Genomic DNA, 22722 nt, shown 5'->3' with positions numbered 1-22722 from the left:
CACACACCCACAAAACACCCTCACACACACACACCCACAACACCACACACACACCACACACACAACACAACCACACACACCACACACACCACACACCCAACCCACACACCCTCTCACACCACACACCAACCCACACAACCTCTCCACACCACACACAACCTCTCACACCACACACACAACACGCACACAACACACACACCCACACAACACACAACACACATCACACACCACACACACACAACACACATCAAACACCACACACACACAACACACACACAACAGATACACACACCAACACACCACCACACCACACACACCACACACACCACAACACACAGACAACACAACACAACACACACACATACACAAACACACACACACATATACACAACAACACACATATACACACACACACACCACCGCAGCCACACAACACCACACACCACACACACACACAACCCACACAACCCTCTCACACCACACAACCCACAACCCTCTCACACCACACACAACCCACACAACCCTCTCACACCACACACACACACACAACCCTCTCACACCACACACACACACACAACTCTCTCACCCACAACACACACAACTAAATGTTTGTTTCGCCGTATTTAGTAACGCCGAATTCGGCTAGAAACGTTCGTCTGGAACTCGCCCTTCACCGCACGCCATTTCCGCAGAGAAGTTTTAATCCCCTTGGGACGATAACTCATGGACGACTTGTGGCTTTAGTCCGTTCACTTACCGCCCCCTCGGTTATCCACTGCTGGATGAAGGCCTCCTGACACCGTGTCGGTAACGGGGGGTGGGTTGAGGATTACGGAGGCATGCCTGGCCAAGCTGGCAAGCAGACACCGTTCAGATGTCACTCCGCGGAAAACCCTGAGCCGAGATTAACAAACAAACACACTCAACCATATATATGTACAAATACTGTTTTCTATGGTATTTCTCTCACTTGATACAGCAATCGTGCTGTGACGGTTCCACCTGAAGACGGAAGCTTGTGTTGCCTCCGAAACGTCGTGATTTTTATTTTATTTTACTTTTATTAATTTTTATTTTTTACCTACGTGACTTTACCGAAAAAAAAACTAAAAATATAAACAAAAAAACAACTCGGATCGATGGGCTGATGAGAGCGCGGTGCCCTAACCGCAGCGCCACCACTCTGTGGCACAATTGAAAATAAATCATTGCCATTCTCACCCAAGGATGATCGATACACATTCGGGCATTTTGTGTTGCTCAGCTGGTATGGTGAGTTTTGTCACAACTGGTTAGGTTCTGTGTAGTTTTCATAACAGAACACATGCCGTGTCCTGGGATGGATTGGCCAGGGTGAATAAAACGTCAATTTGCTTCCCCAAATATAAAACACGAACGCCAAAAACAAAGTGGGAAAAACACACAAAGTTCAATGTTTGTACTGTTTAATTCCTGCCACGGTTTAATACAACAAAACACCGCTGTTCCAAACGCCCGTTCCCGATCAGTAACACTGAAAGGGGGTTTAGGGATTGAAAGGGGGACACGTTTACCGGGGAAAATTCTCTCCTAGAGAGAGAGAGGGCCACAGTGAAGACCGGACCGCAACTAACACACCGGGTTTCACTGCACACGATTCACGCACTGCGGTGCGACTTTGCTAGTCATTGTTCACAGGAGTTCATCACCGCTTTCAGGCCCTGGACTGGACATCTGACCGCTATCTCTGCGAGACGACCCGCCACTCGTCTGGCCAGCGGTCAACATGGACACACCCTTCATTCATCAATCGTCCATCGGTGTACGTCTAACACACCAACATGCTCATGAATGCAAATTATTTAACCAGGAAAGCGTGAGTCTCAAGGCTCTCTTTTCAGGAAGGTCCTACAGCTTTTGGCACGTTTGGCCAATTCCATGAATGAGTGTTTGCCCTTATTCAAAACAAACACCAGACTACCAAGTCAGGGGGGGGGGGGGGGGCACACACACACACTCACCACTGCCATCTCCTGGCCACAACACCTGGCAAGCCCCTGGTGGTCACCCATCCGAGACCTCACGAGGTTCTAACCCGCTTGGCTTTTGAGGTTGGGCGCCCTTATGCTAATGTGACTGTAGATTTGGTCATCACCAGACTTGGAAAGGTTGCAAAAGCGTCGTGCAAACTCTGTCCCACACAATTTCAAGTGCCCCCCCCTACCCCCACTATTAATCTTCTCATAGCCAAGCCCGCTCACAACCCGTCCCTCCCATCCACAGCCCCCCCCCTCCTCCGATGGGGCTTAATTAGAGGTCATTGTGATTAATGGGCCGAAACCAGGAGCCGAGCTTGACGATGCCTTGGGGGATAGATGCACGCGCGCGTGTGTGCGTGTGTGTGCGCGTGTCTTGTGTGTGCGCGTGTGTGCGTGTGTGTGCGTGTGTGTGCGCGTGTGTGCGCGTGTGTGCGTGTGTGCGCGTGTGTGCGTGTGTGCGCGTGTGTGCGTGTGTGTGCGCGTGTCTTGTGTGTGCGCGTGTGTGCGTGTGTGTGCGTGTGTGCGCGTGTGTGCGCGTGTGTGCGTGTGTGCGCGTGTGTGCGCGTGTCTTGTGTGTGCGCGTGTGTGCGTGTGTCTTATGTGTGCGCGTGTGTGTGCGTGCGCGTGTCTTGTGTGTACGCGTGTGTGCGTGTGTGTCTTATGTGTGCGCGTGTGTGTGCGTGTGTCTTATGTGTGCGCGTGTGTGTGCGTGCGCGTGTCTTGTGTGTACGCGTGTGTGCGTGATGTCGTAGCCACCCCTGCATGGACCCCCCACCCATCCCAGCCACCCCGCCTGGCATTGGCGGCTCTGCAAATTCTAGATTTGAAGCTTTCGTGACTGCAAGGATTCATATTCTTAGTTTTTTTTCGGTAAAGTCACGTAGGTAAAAAAAAATAATTAATAAAAGTAACATAATTTATTTTATTTTTATTTTACTTTTATACATTTTTATTTTTTACCTACGTGACTTTACCGGAAAAAACCTAAGAATATGACTCTGCAAATGTCAGTGATGAACATGAAATCGGCGCAAGAGCGAGAAAGCCGGGTGGTGGTGGTGATGATGGCAAGCAGCTTGAGGAGCCCCAGCACATGATAGCCAACCGAACGCGAAGCTAATGCCTAACCCCGGGGTTGCCACTATATTAAAAAAACTTTCATGATCGCGATACGATATTAAAATTAGGATGAGTATCGCAATAACAGTTCCTTGTACGATTGCAATTTGTTTAATTGTTGTTTTCATTGATTTGAAGTCCTTTGATCAAGAATTAAGAATACTGCTCCTTCAAAGATCTTCGACTGCAGTTTCGCTCAACACAATCCCATCACGAGTCGACGGAAATTGCCGGGACTTAAAAATGTGTCCGATTGCTTATAACGGTGGCGTTACATAACCAACTATGCCGTCGATCCGAACCATGTAATAATCCTTCTGGAAGGAAAATAAATATTGAAGAATGTTTTCTGATAAGGCAAGATAATAGTGATATATCTTGCAAAGCGGGCAGTAAGATTATCGCTGATTTAATCATGTGTGACATCGTTGTAGTATCGCCGGAAACACAACCGATCCAGAACCGACAAGCAACACTTATCACTGTCACGAACCATTCAAACATTGACCCATCGATTAAAAAGCGATCGTGCAGCTCATGATACATTTAAAAAAATTATGCGTGTAGTAACTAATAATGCAAATCACGTCGACGGAACGACAATCAAAACAAACAAGCCACAATGGGAATTTAAAAAACATTCGTAAAAAAAAACGTTACTCAGAATCCTAACAATTCCTTGAATCACACGTGAAGTGGAGGTGAATTGTTACCCGTCTACCTCGTGCTGACCTTAGCCCTAACCCCTAACCCCTGACAGCCCCCCACTCCACTAGCAAAGGACCCCCCCCCCCCTCATTTTCATTTCGTTTGCTTCTCAATTTGTGTCGTTGTTGTTCGAAGGAGCCACGCTCGCACGCAAAGGCCGGGATCGATCCACAAGAGGGCGCATTTGTTCACTAGGGGCAGAGGGCATGACAACACATTCGCTCCTGTTGTGGCGAATGTGCAATAACAACCACGGGCTCCAGATGTCTCTAAAGAGCAGCTTCAAACGAGAGGGGCGGGAGGGGGGCCATGATTAACTCTCACGCTTTCTCTGTTTCCTTTTTTAAAACACATGAAGCAATATTTTAAAAAAATGACACGTACTCTGTAAACAGTGTCGTCCGCTGTGCGGAGAGAGATGTCAATTAAAAAACACGTGAAGTTTACTCACCACAACGGTGCTCACTAAAAGGGGTTTGTCATTGACAGAAGTCTGCCTGCTGAGGATAAAAAGACGTCGCAATGGAAGCGTCCGTCTCCAAGCACGAGACCGCTGCTGGAAAACAAAACAATTTTAAACCTCCCCCGCGTCTTCGTTTTTGACTCCGCGAATTCCGACTCTTGGCACAAGTGCGCCACTCCCCCAGCCAACAACAGCATGGCCACACGCCGGCTGGAAAGCAAATAGCTGGACGGAACGCCAGTTTTTTTTTCTTCCTCCCCAAACACGAATTATGAAAGAAAAAAATCCCCACCTCGATTCAAATGAAATGGTCCGTGACCAACTCTCACACTTGCAGACCGGCAGTCAGCTGTGGAGCAAACCAAATCCCTCGGAGGAAGGGGGAGGACGGTGGCTGTGGCTTGGGGAAAGAAACTTTGGGGTTTTTTGTGCGGCCGGATCCACCCCCCCCATGGTTTTGTCGGAGACGCGCAGAGGGAGAAGTCGCAGGGGCGCCTCCGAGCAGCGTGCGCTTCGCACTCACTGCTGCTTCTTGCCACCGCCGCTTTGCAGGCCGTTCTCCTGAGCCTCGCTGCACGCGACGGGGAAGGGGGAGAAAGCGCCGATGAGGTTTGTGATTTCGGCGCGAGCTTTGCCGAACACACCGATAAATCCGCACGAGACGTACACAACAACAACAACGGAGGTGGCACGCGCGTGCTCCACAAAGTTCGCCAAGCCAACGAGGGAATCTGTCGGAGGGGACGCGAGTGGAGGCCACAGCAGAGCGGTGTGTGTGTATGTGCGTGTGTGTGTGTGTATGTGCGTGTGCGTGCTTCGGGAGGTTATTGAAGGTGGACCGATTAAAAAAATTATGACTTAAAAGAGCCGTACGAGAGCATATATAGATTTTGGAAAGCTGAACAGGACGGTGCAAAGTCAACATACCATTATCCCTTAAGAAGAGTGTTTAATCGGTGTATATTACCTGCTATGACGTATGAATTGCAAATACTGGGCATTGACAAAGTGTCCGCTTGCGGTTACAGCGAGAAAACAGAAAGATGGTCACGTGGATTAGAGAACTTTTTACGTAGAACTTTTTTCGCACCATATGTAGCCAAGCGTGCTAATAGGAGGTGCGGAGGGGGAAAACAACAAACTAAACACAAAAATCAGTTAGAAAGAAATGAGTTCCCAATCTAGACGATTTAAAAATGCATAGCTCCAGTGGCTTCCTAATATCGGAAGGAAGAGCGTTCCAGACGGCCACAGGAGCGCATCTGAAAAGCACGCCATGCGGTGACCACCGCCTTTGTTCGATGGCCAGCCAAATGCACGTTACAGACGTCGCGTTGGCCAATGAGGAAACAACGTGGGCTGGGGCAGGACACGTTGTCGCTGGAGCGGACGATCGACGGCCGGCGAGCGAGACTGACGACAGGGTGGCAGCTAAAGCGGGGAGGACGGACGCCCCGAGGCGACGTCCACCACGGAGACGGAGCGGTTAAAACCGCTCGCGTGCCGATGCTCAATCGCTCGCCGCTATATATCGCAGGACCACGACGGATGGCATTGGCTTGGGGAGGCATTAGTCCAGGTGGTGAAGAGATCCGGGATGATCGTGATTTGAGGGCGGGCACAAGCCGGCATGAGTAGGTTAAACGTTGAGTTTTATAAGGGCACCACGGGGTGACCAGCCCCTCCCCACCCAGCCCCACCCTTCCCATCCCCCACCCAGTCCCACCCTCCCCACCCAGCCCCTCCCCACCCTCCCCCACCCAGCCCCTCCCCACCCTCTCCCACCCAGCCCCTCCCTGCACGATGGACGGACAGAAACAATAATCCCCTATGGGCTGGTGGAACCAGGAGGTTCCTACCAGTATAAATAAATAAACATTCTAAATCATGACAATTACAAAAACTCGTGCGCGGTTTCAGTGCCGTTGTCCAAATAAATAAAATGCGCCTCCACTTCTGGATTGTTCTGATGGCACAGCCGTGATAGTGCGAGTGGAAAAATCCGGGATGGAGGAGGGGAGTAAAAAGCCCATTGACTAAAAAAATAAGCGTGCACATTTGGTATTTGGTCTATTCTACATTGCGCAACGGCGAGTTCACGAAGCCGCTGTGGTCACACACTTTGCAATCTTTGCTCAACATTTCCCTCTTGAGTTGACAGCTGCGGAACCGGTGTTGCGAGTGAGAAACAAATGACAAACGGCGATGGGTGGACGTGCGGCCTGCGGTCTTCAGTGCGATCAACTTTTAAACAGAGGTGCGGTTCATATTCTTAGGTTTTTTCGGTAAAGTCACGTAGGTAAAAAAATTTAAATTAAAATTTATAAAAGTAAAATAAAAAAATAAAAAAATAAAAATTCACGACGTTTCGGAGGCAACACAAGCTTCCGTCTTCAGGTGGAACCGTCACAGCCAGGACAGCTGTATCAAGTAAATGAGAGATTACAAGAGCTACCACTCCGTATATATAATGGTTGAGGGGGGAAGGGCCCGGAAAGGCACACCATCCTACCCATGTGCTCAACCGATTTTCACTCGATTGACGGAAGGAAAAAACTGGGAAGAGCCACGCGAGAGGTGCAGAGGAGCGAAAGATGGATTCGGATGGAAACTGCGGCGAAGCGGCCTCGCTCACTCACCCTTTTCCTTTGCCGCGTTTCGCGTGAGACCGGCGCTCCCCCTGCGTCATTGCCTCCCCCTCCGGGCCCGTGCTCACTCGCTCATTCACGTCGAACTCGCGCAGATCGTCCACTTCCTTCATCTGCCCCGTCAGCACCTTCGCCACGAAGGCCACGATGAACTACGGGGCGAGGGGGCAGGGGTGAGGGCGCCGGTAACAGGGAACAGATCAGACAATAAAACGACACCTCTGCCACGTGTTTATGGGCTTGGGCAGGTCGGAGTTCTTAGATTGCTGTTGCCCCCGCCAACTTTGCGGCTAACTGACAGGCGATTTTCTTTGCCACGTGTGCCCTTTGTATTTACCTGATAAGCTTACAGATTAATGCTGCATTTCCAGAAGGCAACGAAACACCGCATTCTGAGAATTCACAGCGAGTCCGTAACCTCGTTGGGTTTATTCGTTTTTTTTTTCCCAGCGCTTTGCCTATCTGCGGCTGTGCGACGTCTGTACGGGTAAAATAATTGAGGTTTTTTCTTTCTCTTTCCACATTTGAGAGTCCAAACGGTTAAAACCGGCAGCTATTACGGCCTCTGATTAGATGTTCCGATGTCGGCTGCGTGGAGTCTACACAAGCATGTATTAGACAAGAAAGGTCAACCGTACATTTGTATCATTACCCACACACACACACACGCAATAGTTATCACGCTATCTACTGGACCGACTGTTCCTGTCAATTATGCAACTTAAAAAATAATATCTATCGTCTATCAGTGTTGCCGTTGCAACAGCTTATTGTGCATACAATATTAATGAGGTACAAAGTGTGCAGCGTGTTCTTGCATAAACGCTCTGGACACACCACCTTGAATATGCCCGATTTCGTCAGAACTCAGGTCTTGAACCTGGCTAGTGGCGGGACGTGATAGGCTGGGGCTGTGAGGTGGCCAGCAGGTGGCAGTACAGCAATGGATTATTGAATCCATCCGTGCAACGCTCTGCGTGTTACCCCCAGGGTTGCACACGCTCGGCCGCCTCTGTCTCCCCAGTGGCGATGTTTACATTCCGGTTAGCACGGTTGGCTACGTACGGTGCGACAGCAGTTCAACATACACACACACACCGCACAGGGTACGTATTTGAGGCCGAGTTGACCTAGGGAAGGGCCCAGGATCGGTTCAGATAATCGTCGCTGATGTTGGCGGCCGCGAGCGGGAATCAAACTGGGGTCGCCCGGGTCCAGAGCGCAGCATGGTAACCAAGACGGCGGTCACTGCATCGCGCCGCTCTCAGATGCCCTTCTGCGGCCGTCTGGAACGGTCTTGCTTCCGATATGCACTTATAAATCGTCGTCATCTAGATTGAAAACTCATTTCTTCAGCACTGCTTTGAGTGTTTAGTTTGCTGTCCTTGCCCCGCAACTCCGATCAGCGCGGTTGTCTATGTACGCCGCGAAAGAAGTTCTACACACACGTAGATACGTGACTAGCGGACTGCAATTAGAATACCGAGGGTCGCCGGTTCGACTCAATCTCCCGTGCTCGACAGTTGAATAATGGGGCGAGTTTTTTTTATTTGACAAGAACCTGGGGGGGGGGGGGGGGGGGGGGTGGAGCGGGCTGGAGGGGGATGTCAGGGGGGGGGGGGCTCCGACTGACCGAGAACCAGTAGACGTTCATGCCGGTGAGTATGATGAGCAGGGTGTTGAACAAGAAGTAGAAGGGCATGTTCGGGATGACGGTGAGCACCGTGACGGCGGTGGTGTGCACCACCTTGAGCGGGAACCAGTAGAGGCGGCACACGAACCTGCGTGGCCACGGCACCACCGGGGTGGGGGGGGGCAGAGTGGGGTGGGGGGGGGAGCAGACGGTGGGCAGAGGAAACGTGCGGCCACTCCGCCAAACCCGGAGTCGCATCGAGAAACTTACCACGGTGAGGGGCGGTCGATAAATGTCAGGTTTTTTTGTTGTTAAATAGGGCCCCACGTGAATAAGTAAAACGTAACAATGCGAAGCGTTTTGTCTCGTAAATATCAATAACAGCAATTATAATAATTGCGGAGCGTCGTTTGTGCAAATTGCAGCGCGAAATGCTGCACGGCGAGAACCACACTGGTGTAAAAAATGGCATGACAACACCACAGAGACACACAGCATGAACACAATACAGGGGCAAGCAGGTGAACACAACACGAACCAGCAAGAACACCACAGTGACACACAGCATGGACACCACAGTGACACACAGCATGAACACCACAGTGACACACAGCATGAACACAATACAGGGTACACAGGTGAACACAACACGAACCAGCAAGAACACCACAGTGACACACAGCATGGACACAATACAGGGTGCGCAGGTGAATACAACACAAACCAGCAAGAACACCACAGAGACACACAGCATGGACACAATACAGGGTACACAGGTGAACACAACACAAACCAGCAAGAACACCACAGAGACACACAGCATGGACACAATACAGGGGCAAGCAGGTGAACACAACACGAACCAGCAAGAACACCACAGTGACACACAGCATGAACACAATACAGGGGCAAGCAGGTGAACACAACACGAACCAGCAAGAACACCACAGTGACACACAGCATGGACACAATACAGGGGCAAGCAGGTGAACACAACACAAACCAGCAAGAACACCACAGAGACACACAGCATGGACACAATACAGGGTACACAGGTGAACACAACACAAACCAGCAAGAACACCACAGAGACACACAGCATGGACACAATACAGGGTACACAGGTTAACACAACACGAATCAGCAAGAACACCACAGAGACACACAGCATGGACACAATACAGGGTATGCAGGTTAACACAAGACGATCCAGCAAGAACACCACAGAGACACACAGCATGGACACAATACAGGGTACACAGGTGAACACAACACGATCCAGCAAGAACACCACAGAGACACACAGCATGGACACAATACAGGGTATGCAGGTTAACACAACACGAATCAGCAAGAACACCACAGAGACACACAGCATGGACACAATACAGGGTACACAGGTTAACACAACACAAACCAGCAAGAACACCACAGAGACACACAGCATGGACACAATACAGGGTACACAGGTTAACACAACACGAATCAGCAAGAACACCACAGAGACACACAGCATGGACACAATACAGGGGCAAGCAGGTGAACACAACACAAACCAGCAAGAACACCACAGAGACACACAGCATGAACACAATACAGGGGCAAGCAGGTGAACACAACACGAACCAGCAAGAACACCACAGTGACACACAGCATGGACACAATACAGGGGCAAGCAGGTGAACACAACACAAACCAGCAAGAACACCACAGAGACACACAGCATGGACACAATACAGGGTACACAGGTGAACACAACACAAACCAGCAAGAACACCACAGAGACACACAGCATGGACACAATACAGGGTACACAGGTTAACACAACACGAATCAGCAAGAACACCACAGAGACACACAGCATGGACACAATACAGGGTATGCAGGTTAACACAAGACGATCCAGCAAGAACACCACAGAGACACACAGCATGGACACAATACAGGGTACACAGGTGAACACAACACGATCCAGCAAGAACACCACAGAGACACACAGCATGGACACAATACAGGGTATGCAGGTTAACACAACACGAATCAGCAAGAACACCACAGAGACACACAGCATGGACACAATACAGGGTACACAGGTTAACACAACACAAACCAGCAAGAACACCACAGAGACACACAGCATGGACACAATACAGGGTACACAGGTTAACACAACACGAATCAGCAAGAACACCACAGAGACACACAGCATGGACACAATACAGGGTACACAGGTTAACACAACACAAACCAGCAAGAACACCACAGAGACACACAGCATGGACACAATACAGGGTACACAGGTGAACACAACACGATCCAGCAAGAACACCACAGTGACACACAGCATGGACACGATACAGGGTATGCAGGTTAACACAAGACGATCCAGCAAGAACACCACAGAGACACACAGCATGGACACAATACAGGGGCAAGCAGGTGAACACAACACGAACCAGCAAGAGCACCAGTGACACACAGCATGAACACAATACAGGGTACACAGGTGAATACAACACGATCCAGCAAGAACACCACAGAGACACACAGCATGGACACAACACAGGGTACACAGGTGAACACAACACAAACCAGCAAGAACATCACAGTGAAACAGCACGGACACGATCTGTCGAACAGAAAGTAGTAATTTTTGTATAACTTTAGTATATATTCATATAATTTTGATTCATGTGTTTTTTTTCTGACTGTACGGCGAACGAAAATACACAAATGCACACCACGTTTTCACATTGAAAATAGGTACATTTCAAAATATCACTGTCCTGGTCACAAAAGCAAAGTTTGTGGGGAATAACAGCCATTTTCTGTACTTTTGAGGCATAAGCAATTAGGAAATAACACTTACTACCCAGGAACGAAATGTTTTTTTGTCACACAGTGTAATGCGCGTCTTGCAACGCGTCACGTAATCCAAGCGTCCTGCATGGTCTTTCCAAACACCGCTGCCCTCCTTTTATTGCACATTTGTTTGTTTTTATTTTCTTCTCATTTGGACACAGTTTGGTTCACTCCACGTGACGACATATAACACCCGCGCACTACTTGACTGTATACATGCGCAAACATTTTTTACACCCTTGGCTTAAAGCTTTCGTGACTGCAGGAACTCATATTGTTTGGGTCTTTCGGTAAAGTCACGTAGATAGGTTAAAAGAAAATAACAAAAAAAAATAAAAAAACTACGACGTTTCGATCGCAACGCAAGCGGTCGTCATCAGGAGGAAAAAAAGAGAGGAAAGCTGCTGAGGCAGACGGTTTAAAAGGTTTTGAAGGTTTAACCAAAACCTTTAAAACAGTCTGCCTCTGATGACGACCACTTACACCCATTACATTAAAGACGGTGGTCACTGCATCGCCCTCTTTCAGACGCGCTTCCGTGGCCGTCTGGAACGCTCTTCCTCCCGATATTAGGAAGCGACTGGAGCTCTGCACTTGTAAATCATCATCGAGATTGGAAACTCATTTCTTTAGAACTCGTTGGTTGTAGGTTTTCCCCTTTGTTCTGGTAACAAAACCGGTGTTAAGATGTTAAAACACCAAACTGAAACTTTTTACAAGGAATCATGTCTGCATTAACCACAATACTTGTGGTCAGAATGCAAACAAAAAACATACTCTGATAATGTATGCATTGTCTTTGAAACTGATTGGTCCACACACCTGTTTTGTTGCCAGAAAAAAAGGGGAAAACCTATCCTCATATTTTGGTATTGCCAAAGGAGGTCCCATGATCGTTTGTTGTAGTTCATTGAGTGTCCTTCCCTGCACATCTGATTAGCAAGATTGTCTACGTGCGGTGCGAAAAAAGTTCAACATACACACATTATTCAGTTACTTCAAAAGGGCTTTCCCAGAGTTATCGGGGGTTGTTTAACCATACTTCACACTACGCTGGTCAGTGCAGGTTTAATCAAGAGCGGTGGTGGTGGTGGTGGTGGTGGTGGCCAACATTGGTTGAGAAATCTCTCGCCGTGGCTGGGAATCCAACTCAGGTAGCCGGGTCCGTAGCGCTAGTCACTGCGACAGCGCTCCGCTCTACTCGGTAATGATCTGGACAAATCGTAAAGAAGAATTAGTTCTCACTGGCAACGTACAATGCATTTTTCTCTTTAGATTAATAATCAATGAGTATGTGAATGTTTACTTGCCTAATCATTACACATACACTCGAAGACAAAGATCCCCCATATAGCCTTTAACAGATTACTTGGGCAAGTGCTGTTGGCGATCACCCACGATGGCCGGCACGGCACACGAGGGAGTGATGGTGGCCGCCTTTGTCTCCCTCCTGCTGATGTCTCATACACACCACTCCAAGTACTCATTTAAGGCTGAGTCGATCTATGGGAGTCTCAGGACTGGGTCAGCCAAATCCCCACTCGATGTTGGCTGCGAGCGGAAATTGAACTCGGGTCTCCGCTGGGTCCCTCACGCAGCGCGCTAACCCACACAAAGACAAAGATCCCCAGTATAGCCTTAACAGACTGTTGGGGCAAGTGCTGTTAGCGAGCACCTATGAAGATCGGCGCGGCACACCAGGGGGTGGGTGGCCAGCGCCAAGCCCGGCCGCCTTTGTCTTCCGAGTTGCGATGTTTACTACACACCTCACCAGGTACTCATTTGTGGCTGAGTCGACCTAGCGGAAGCCCAGGACCGGTTCAGATAATCGTCACTGGTGTTGGCCGTGAGCGGGAATTAAACTCGGGTCACCGGGTTCAGCGAGCAACGCGCTGACCGTTGCACTATCCTCTCCCCACACGTGCACACGTAGGCATGCGCACACACACGCGCGCACACACGTAGGCATGCGCACACACACGCGCGCACACACGTACGCATGCGAATCATAAAAAAAAAACTTCTAAGAAGCCGTGCTGGCAGTGGTGTACAAGTGGTGTACAAGGGTCGGAGAGCTTATCACATCTAAAAGTTAACATATATAAATATATATCTGCTGTCTTTCCGCTATGAAGTCCATTCCCTGAAATGTTAACCTAGCATATGTATTAGTTTCCTTACGTAACAGAGTACAGGCCCTCTTCTAGATTTGAAGCTTTCGTGACTGCAAGGATTCATACTCTTAGTTCTTTCGGTAAAGTCACGTAGGTAAAAAATGAAATAAAAATTACTAAAAATAAAATAATAAAATCACGACGTTTCGGAGGCAACACAAGTCTCCGTCATCAGGTGGGACCGTCACAGCCAGATTTGCTGCACTTGATGCACATGATGCAGCAAATCATAGCTGTGACGGTCCCACCTGATGACGGAGACTTGTGTTGCCTCCGAAACGTCGTAATTTTATTATTTTATTTTTATTAATTTTAATTTCATTTTTTACCTACGTGACTTTACTGAAAGAACTAAGAGTATATACAGGCCCTCTGTCAATTCACTGGTGGGTTGGGCAAGAGACGGGCCCACGGCCGGTTCGGATGTCGCTCGCCACCCATGTCGGCCGGAGCCGACAATCGAACTCGGGTCGTCGGGCTCGGAGCGCAGCGACCACTGCCCCACCGCTCCGCCCCGAATATGCGATGCAAAACAATGATTAAGGTTTGGATTTAAAGCTTTCGTGACTGCAGGGATTCATATTCTTGGTTCTTTCGGTAAAGTCACGTAGAAGGGAAACAATAATTTTTTTTATTGTTTCCCTTCTACGTGACTTTACCGAAAAAACCAAGAATATAATGACAAAGGGGGCGAGTGAATTTCCTTAATTGTATGCAAGCACTTACATACATAAGTTCATATCTATAAATATTTTCTAAGCGGTTTCCTGCTCAAATGAACAACAAAGCGATGCTCAGCTCTCATTTACAGCCCTGAGTCAGTGGCGGAAATTCCACGTTACTATGCTGCTACTGCTGCTGCTACGGCTGCTGCTACTACTACTGCTACTACTGCTGCTGCTACTGCTGCTACTGCTGCTGCTGCTACTACTACTACTGCTGCTGCTACTACTACTACTGCTGCTGCTGCTACTGCTGCTGCTACTGCTGCTACTGCTGCTGCTACTGCTGCTACTACTGCTGCTGCTGCTGCTACTACTGCTGCTACTGCTACTACTGCTGCTGCTACTGCTGCTACTACTGCTGCTGCTGCTACTGCTACTACTGCTACTGCTGCTACTGCTGCTACTGCTACTACTGCTACTGCTGCTACTGCTGCTGCTACTGCTGCTACTGCTGCTACTACTGCTGCTGCTGCTACTGCTACTACTGCTACTGCTGCTACTGCTGCTGCTACTGCTGCTACTGCTGCTGCTACTGCTGCTACTGCTGCCCCCTGTAATCCAGCACCATGGAGGCAGCAGCGAGGGTTGGCGGATCACCGCACAGATGGGTTGTGAAGCTCCCTTACGGCGGACGTCGCCTTACGCTGGCTCGCCAGGCGAAGGTGCTGCGAGCAAGTGAACTAACCGCCATCTGTGCGGTTGGGGATCGAGCGCTGCCCCCTCGCACAAGGCGTGGGGGTTTTCTCCGGGTGCTCCGGATTTCCTATGAAGCCCTTGGTTGGGTCCGCTGTGCCCGATAAAAACGTAAGAGATAATAATCGTCATTCATTATTTGAAAACATCTTAAGATGAAAACCCAATGCAGCGTGAACTTCCTATAACTCCGTGTAGCTTCCTGGAATTTTTTTTTACTTAACCAACCTAACCAGGATTTTAATTCTCAACCTCACGAGTATAGACTGACATACACACATACGCACATGCAAAGCCATCTATACACACGTGATATCCGTACAAACATGTTTACACGCACAATGAAAGTTGCACTCGGCACAGCCGTCAATAACGCTACCATATAACATGGAACTATATCGTGAGCTTAACGCCGAGTAAGTTTGCAGAGCCAATATAATCATTAATAATTGATTTGTGGGTGAGGCCACGCCAACGACCTGCCCACGATTCTGCCGAGATGATCGACACCATTCCACGGGGGCCTCCGCCACCAGATGCACCCAGTCACGGAACTGTATCGTGACCTAACAATTGGGGAATGCGGCCCCTTACTACTCAAAGAGGACGATGGTAAGCGCTCTCACTGTCCTGACACGCAGGCATCCCCACACACGTGCAGCGTCGTAAGCGCTCACGCACGCAAACAAGACAAAGGTTGTGTGTTCAGCCCCGCGGGCAGTTGGGGAATAAGTACGTGTTGTACGAATGCCTGTTTAAGACCGGCACGGCACACAACGGTGGGTGGATGGGTGGGTGGGTGGCCAGCACCACACCTTCCGTGTCCCCACGTGCGGATGTTGAAACTGGGTGGAGAGGCAAATATGTCGGGGCCGTTGTTGTGTCGTGCTCTGTTCGTTTATTTTGCTGCCCACGTTCTTGACGATGGCGATCCGCGGTTAGTTTACGGTCGCGTGTTTTGTTCTAGTAACGCGTCGATCCATAATCCGACGCAGAGGGTCGCTGCCTGACCATAAACATCCGGCAGTTTTGGCAAAAAATTCGTTTAAGCGCATCCCGACTGTTGAGTGAGAGAATTAAATGTTGAAACCGCTCCAAAGGTTACTTGCGTCAGAACTAATTATGCCGGCAAGAAATCCACTCCCAGAAGGCCGCGTGGCCTTCGATGGGATGTTATGGTGGGGGGGAAAAAAAGGTTCACGTTTTGAACACGTGGGAAGGGGCGCACAGTGCACCGTCGGTCATTTTAGTTTACCAAGAAGGTGGCTCACAGCAGGTCCACGTGACAGAATGCCTGCAGCGCGAACGGAGCCGGGGGGGGGGGGCGGCTCGGACTGTAACGCAGTGGAGCAAACCACGGCGCCACCACTCCCCCGTACGCAAATATTTGAAATGCCGTCACTCATCGCACACAAGCGCTCGGACGGCGTTGCCTCAAGGAGCTCGGGGCCCAGCGATGATCCCTTGGAATGTGGCTCATCAGTGACCCCGCCCCCCCCCCTTAATAGAGGTTTTATTTTGGGTTAGATCGCGTAAAATTGGATAGCAAATCCACAACATTTACCATCTCTCCAACGCACAAGCGGTTAGTGCTGTACGAGTAACGACTTGGCACATTCCCTTTACGTGACAACCCTTACTAGTTGGCTGTGTCGGGTGGTGGCGGCTTTAACGACACATTCATATATTCACGCGATCTAACCCAACAAAAAAATCAAACCTGTATTATGGATGATACTGATCGTGAAAGCCTCCTACTCGGTGTTAAACTGAACCCCACCGCCACCACCACCCCGAGAGACACCCCCTGTCGGGAACAGAGACCCGACGACGACGACGGAACGTCAGTGACACTGCCTGCAAAATATATATGATGGCTATGGCTGGCGTTTCGGGCGATGGACCTGCTTCAGAGCAGACGTTCGCTGCACGTATATATATATACACACAAGCCCAACCGTCTGTGAGTGAGGCCAAAGACACAGCCTTTGTCTCCCGTCTACGCGTGCCATTAAGACGGGTCGTTGACCGAAATGTCACCTGCTGTGTCCGCTTCCTTGTAAGGGCGCACCAGCGCGCCGCTTTACCGAACCTCCGGTTGGCTACGTGCGGTGCGAAACAAGTTCAACACACACACGTGCGTTACATTTACGTTATACATATGGTATTGTTTGTGCGTTGTTGTGATGCACTTCCGTGCTTCCACTCCTTTGACCCATGCCTTCACCAACCTGGCACTGCCCAATGCGGTGAGGTACGTAAATAACATCACAGGGGGTGGGGAAGCACTCATCCAGCAGTAGATTGACAAAATGGCTGTAATATATATATGTACCCCGTGCGACATCATAACACACGTGGTCCATTTATGGATAAACCCACTAAAATAATAGCGTAGCAAATTCGAGAAAACAACATTGTATTGCAAAGCCTCTCCTATAAATTAAATCCTTTTTAACAGCGCTTCTCTCCTGGGTATGGAGCAATTGCTTTTGCAATAAGGTCAACCGGAATCAGTGGGCCATTGACAAATGGATACAAACACGTGTAACAGGTTCCATCCCCAGGGGGCTCGCATCAAATCGCATCAAATAGCATCAGATAATGTCCACCGTATAATTGCACTGTCGCACGTGTCAGCGACGTGGAAAAGTCAGCCAAGTGAGTAAAAGCCGCGGGCAAGTGACCGAAACCCGTCCCTCACACCCAGTGGGCCCTGGCACGGTTGCCACGACCCCCACGGTGAAAATAATGAAGCCGAGGGCCCTCTCACCTGTCCAACGTCTCCCTTCTTTTGGTATCCCAGCGCCCGGACCCCCTCCCTCCGGCTCACGGGCCTCGGTGCAGTTGCACCGCCTGCGTACTCGACAACTAAACCCCCGGCACGGTGGGGTGGTGGGGGAACCATGTCCTAATTCCCCCACCGTTTGTAGGTCCGCGCCCGGGCCGCCCCCCACCTCCGGCCCACGGGCCTCGGTGCGGTTGCACCGCCTGCGTACTCGACAGCCCCCCCCCCCCCCCCCAGTGGCGGCCGAGGGCTCCTCACCAGCTGGAGCCGAAGGCGGCGCAGCCGAGGTCGGCGATGCGAGCGTGGACCCAGCGCTCGCGTTCGCTGCCCCCGCCGCGGTGCCGCAGGTAGACGTTGACCTTGGTGAACTCGAGCAGGAAGTCGCTCGTGTCGTGCAGGAAGAGCACCAGCAGCCCGATGTTGTGGAACCTGCGGGGGTGCCAGCAGCGGAGCGTGCACGGATAAGTCACATTCAAGCAAATGCACGCAAGCGAATGCACGCACGGACGCACGCGGACGCACGCGGACGCACGCATGGACGCACGCGCACGCACGCACGCACGGATGCGCAGCTTCACATCCTGCGAGCACGCAGTAACACAGAGACAAAGATGCAACCGAGCCACCTGACCGGTTCAGATACACTGTGTTCAGTATGGACTGTACAAGTAATCTGAAACCTGTTCCTAGAATACACATACATGTGTACACCGGGCATGAGATTTTTAAACAATGATTTTTCATTTGTTGGAATTTCGAATTTTTTGGGACAATTTTAGATATCCATTTGTATTTTCCGTACTTGTACGAATGACGATTATATTTACATCATGCTCATGGCAGCAAATGTTACGATTTAAATAGTTTTGCATGTTAAATTGTGGACTCGTATACATTTACGTAACATTCCAACAGAAACACAATCAGTTGATGAGAATTTTTACGCAAATACTTTAAATCATCTATCCACATATGCAGGATATGTACGGACGTGATGTCACCCAGTTCTATCAGTTCCGATGACATCACGATTTTAAATCAGTTGGAACACATTTTTTTCCAGATATTCCGAGACTTCGCTCCATTTTCGGATAATTTTGGATTGATCTAAAAAACAGGAGCACATCTCCAGTTGACAACGGAGCCCCTTTGTAAAAACCACTGCTGGATGGAGGAAAATCGTCAGGGCGTGCGGGTCGTGCGGGCTATCTTTACAAGATCTCACCACGCCGGTCGGTTGCCGAGCATAGACGTGGAAGCACTCAAGCACAGAACAACAAGAAGACACTTTGCTTCGCTGCCTCTCTGCTGCCCACAACGTAGCCCCGCAGCAGCCTATGACACCTGTTTTATGCACCGCGGCAGTCAGCCCATCCAAGCACAATCCAGGCTCAATCCCGCTTAGCTTCTGAAGCTCTGCACATATGCGCGTTGAACTTCTTTCGCACCGTGCGTCGCCAACCGCGCTAACCGGTGGTGCGGGGGAAGGACAACAAACTAAACACAAAAGAAACTAAACTATTGTTTAGTTTCTTTTGTGGGTGGTTTGGTCACAGGCGGGCGGCTGTGTTCGCAGGCACTCCCATGACCAGCCATGGGACGGGTGGACGGATGAGGACAGAAGTACGGGGTGGGGTCAGTGCTACCGACCGACTGAAAACTATAAAAAAAAACTTTTTATTTTACCAGGTAAAGACCACTGAGCTATATATATTGCTCTTTTTATCAGAAGCGATCTGGTCACAAATGGTAGCTCAAATAAGTGGCTTATCGCGTGGCAATTTATAGCAGCCAAATAATCTAAATGGAAAAATCAAGAGGACCCGGAGATAAATCGACGCGACCACTGGGAGAGCACGCATACTCCAAATATACAGGCGTCGTCAGGGTCGGGATCGAATTCACGACCTCCTGCAAACCAGGCGAGGTAGTAAACATCTCCTAGCCACCGATCGACTGACCTGAGGGCGTAGGAGAAGCCGATGAGCGACAGGGTGATGATGTGGTGGAGGATCATGACGGGCGAGTCGCGGCGCCACGTGTCCAGGCACAGTGTCCCGTACACCGAGTGGAGGTAGAAGCTGCCCTGGAGCATGTAGGCGAGGTGGATGTCGCTGGGCACCTCCATGCCCACGTACCAGCCTGCGCCAGGGAACGAGCCACCGGGTTAAAGCCGATTCCTACGCTCGTAACGCACATGCTATGTGTGCTTTCGTCGAATTGTTTGGCGAGATGAGAATGAGTTATATTAAAAAAATAATTGTAGAATACTGAATGGCCATGTCACATGGCCTGTAGTCCGGCACAGCGGAGGCAGCAGCGAGGGTCGGTGGATCACGATAATCTTGTGAAACTGCTTCTTGTGGGCGTCGAGGGGTTGTCGTGCCGTGGCTCGCCGTGAGAATGCGGTACAGCAAAGTGCAGACATCTGTCCCTTCCGTGCGGAATAAAACGTTGCCCCCACGCACGCGTGCGTTTTCTCCGGGTTCTCCGGTCTCCTCCCGCATGTATGAACACTCGTTAATTAACGGAATTAACAAAGTGTTTATACATGTAGAGGACTGCAGACCTTTGGCAATTGTAGGCACCGAGCTAATCGCCTGGCTGTCCGTGCAGCTCGTCTGCGATTCCTCAGTGATTGTGAGATGCGAGTTGCTCGATGAACAATGGAATATAAAATTAAACATGATTCTTTTATGAAGGAGATTTTTTCTTCTAGAACACGATGATTTTGAATGAATGAGACTAAATAAATTGACCAACCTCATAAATACACACCACAAAATATGAGTTGCAAAATAAATCAGCAGACAATACACCTTCCCATATCTGTCCCTCCACATATATAACTAACGAGGGGGTGGGTGGCCAGCACCATGCCCGGCCGCCTTTGTCTCCCCAGTGGCGATGTTCACACACCACACCAGTTACTCGTTTGAGGCTGAGTCGACCTAGGGGAGGCCCAGGACCAGTTGAAATAATTGTCAACGATGGTGGCCGTGAGCGGGAATCGAACTCGGGTCGCCGGGTTCGTAGCGTGGCGTGCTAACCACTACACTACAATGCGTGACGCTTCCTCACGCGCGGGTCACGTGACAAATACGACGTCAAAGCTCACTTGTGTAAAAAATATCTGCATTATTGAGCTCCCCCCCCCCAAAAAAAAAACAAAGTGTATTTTTATAATTGTTGCATGGTGTGCAGTCTGGAAAGTACCCACATGGCAAATTTCAAGTTTGTTGCATGTCGGGAAGTACGCTAAACATTTTGAACAGACACATAATCACAACTTTGCATTTTATATAATTATATATGTGGAGATGTGTTTTCGTAAACATCCCATCATCCACACGACCTTCTGGGCTTACATCATTTCAGCAGCATTAGCTCAACACAAGTGAACTCTGGACCGCTTACGACATTCAGCGTCCCCTCATTAAATGGTGATATTATAAACGGCCGATGTTCAAAAGTATTGAAGGCTGTTTTTTTTCAGAAATAAAAAAATTAATAACAAAAACGAGTCACAACCTCAGGTCCACCTCTGATGACCGCCTATTTCTGTCTAAAAATAAACCTGCCCACTGTATCGTGCAGCGTCTTGACCTGCGGTTGCATTTGGGAGACTATTTAAGTCCACATTGTGTTGACTCGCACTCACAGACTCGCTTAGAGATTGACAGATGACATATAAACCTATGACTGACCATGTGCTCATCTAGATACCAATAGACCCTAATAACCAAAGTCAACTTTTTCATTTTACCAGGTAAGGCCCACTGAGCTATGCAGCTTTTTTTCAGAAGCGCCCTGGCCACAAATGATAGCTCAACGAAGTGGCTTATCGCCGTGGACATTTTTTGCAGCCAATTGGTCGAAACGCATATCTCTAAATGTGGAGGGACCCGGGACAGAACATGCAAACTCCAAATATGCAGAAGGCGTCAGGGTCGGGATCGAACCAACGACCTCCTGTATACCCGGCGAGGTAGTTAACATCTCACCACCGTGGCGCCCTCACAGAGACCCACAGACTTACATATAGATCAATGACTAAACACCTCGCTCTATCAAATAAATACACCCACACTGTTTTCACACAGCTGCTTGAGGTGCAGTTGCATTTAGATACTTGCTACATGAAGACACAATGTATACATATTATACTTTGTTACCGCCCTGCTCGGAACCACATTAATTCAGGTGACCACAGCAGGTTTTCGTAACTACGGAGAGACTCTATCAAGGCTACTGCTAATCACCTTTGGCGGGTGCCCATTAGCGGTTTTATCGGGTGCGTCGCGTGCGAGATATCGACTTGGCGCTATCTTAGCGAAACGTCCCTGAGGAGTCCATCGCGTCCCCACCGCAGCCACTGCCGGTGAGACTTTGGACACGGCCGACACGAGTCGCAAATCCGCGGCCGCCACTTCGACGATCGCAGCGCGGCGGCACAATCACCTCGCCGTATGTCACTTTGTTTTTTCCTCCCTCCCTCCCTCCCCCAGTCATATATTCCGATTGAGCTCCATAGCTCATCGGATTTCTCCAGAATGAATAAAAATTCTGATTCTGGGTCCCCATTAGCAAATCACCCACAATGCACCCCCCCACACTCCATCTGGTCAGCTATCATTATTCTTTTTTAACGCTAAACGTTACATTTTTGAAAAACACCACGAGCCGATTTTTGTAACTTGTAAAACTGTCACCATAACTGACAGCCAAGCGGCATCAAATCCTCTGAAAATGAAATGCACACTGTCCATCGCGGGACGCTTGACTGGTAAAAAATGTCAACTATGGCTGTGGACGTGCACAGGCAGGTAGGAGTCCGAGGGTGTAAACCACACTCCGAATTACCACCACATCGTTACACTGTGACCAAATC

General features: G+C 49.6%; 1 protein-coding gene across 1 annotated transcript in view; it reads right to left on the bottom strand.

The window, feature by feature from the left end:
• Positions 1-1428: 1428 nt before the first annotated feature.
• The window catches only part of LOC133354105 (ceramide synthase 1-like), a 32837-nt gene continuing 11543 nt past the window's right edge, over positions 1429-22722 (bottom strand). Inside the window, exons 3-7 of the mRNA XM_061570684.1 lie at positions 19793-19973; positions 18090-18260; positions 8590-8737; positions 6948-7108; positions 1429-4879 (exon numbers count right to left, since the gene is read on the bottom strand). Of these exons, the coding sequence (XP_061426668.1) occupies positions 4828-4879; positions 6948-7108; positions 8590-8737; positions 18090-18260; positions 19793-19973 (713 nt within the window). The 3' untranslated portion in view covers positions 1429-4827. The remainder of the gene's footprint in view (positions 4880-6947; positions 7109-8589; positions 8738-18089; positions 18261-19792; positions 19974-22722) is intronic.

The sequence above is a fragment of the Lethenteron reissneri genome, chromosome 46, assembly GCF_015708825.2.
Source record: "Lethenteron reissneri isolate LAM-NWPU_2019-01 chromosome 46, ASM1570882v1, whole genome shotgun sequence".
NCBI lineage: Eukaryota > Metazoa > Chordata > Hyperoartia > Petromyzontiformes > Petromyzontidae > Lethenteron > Lethenteron reissneri.
Note: the sequence above shows the minus strand (reverse complement) of the source record. Positions and strands in the feature narration are given on the sequence as shown.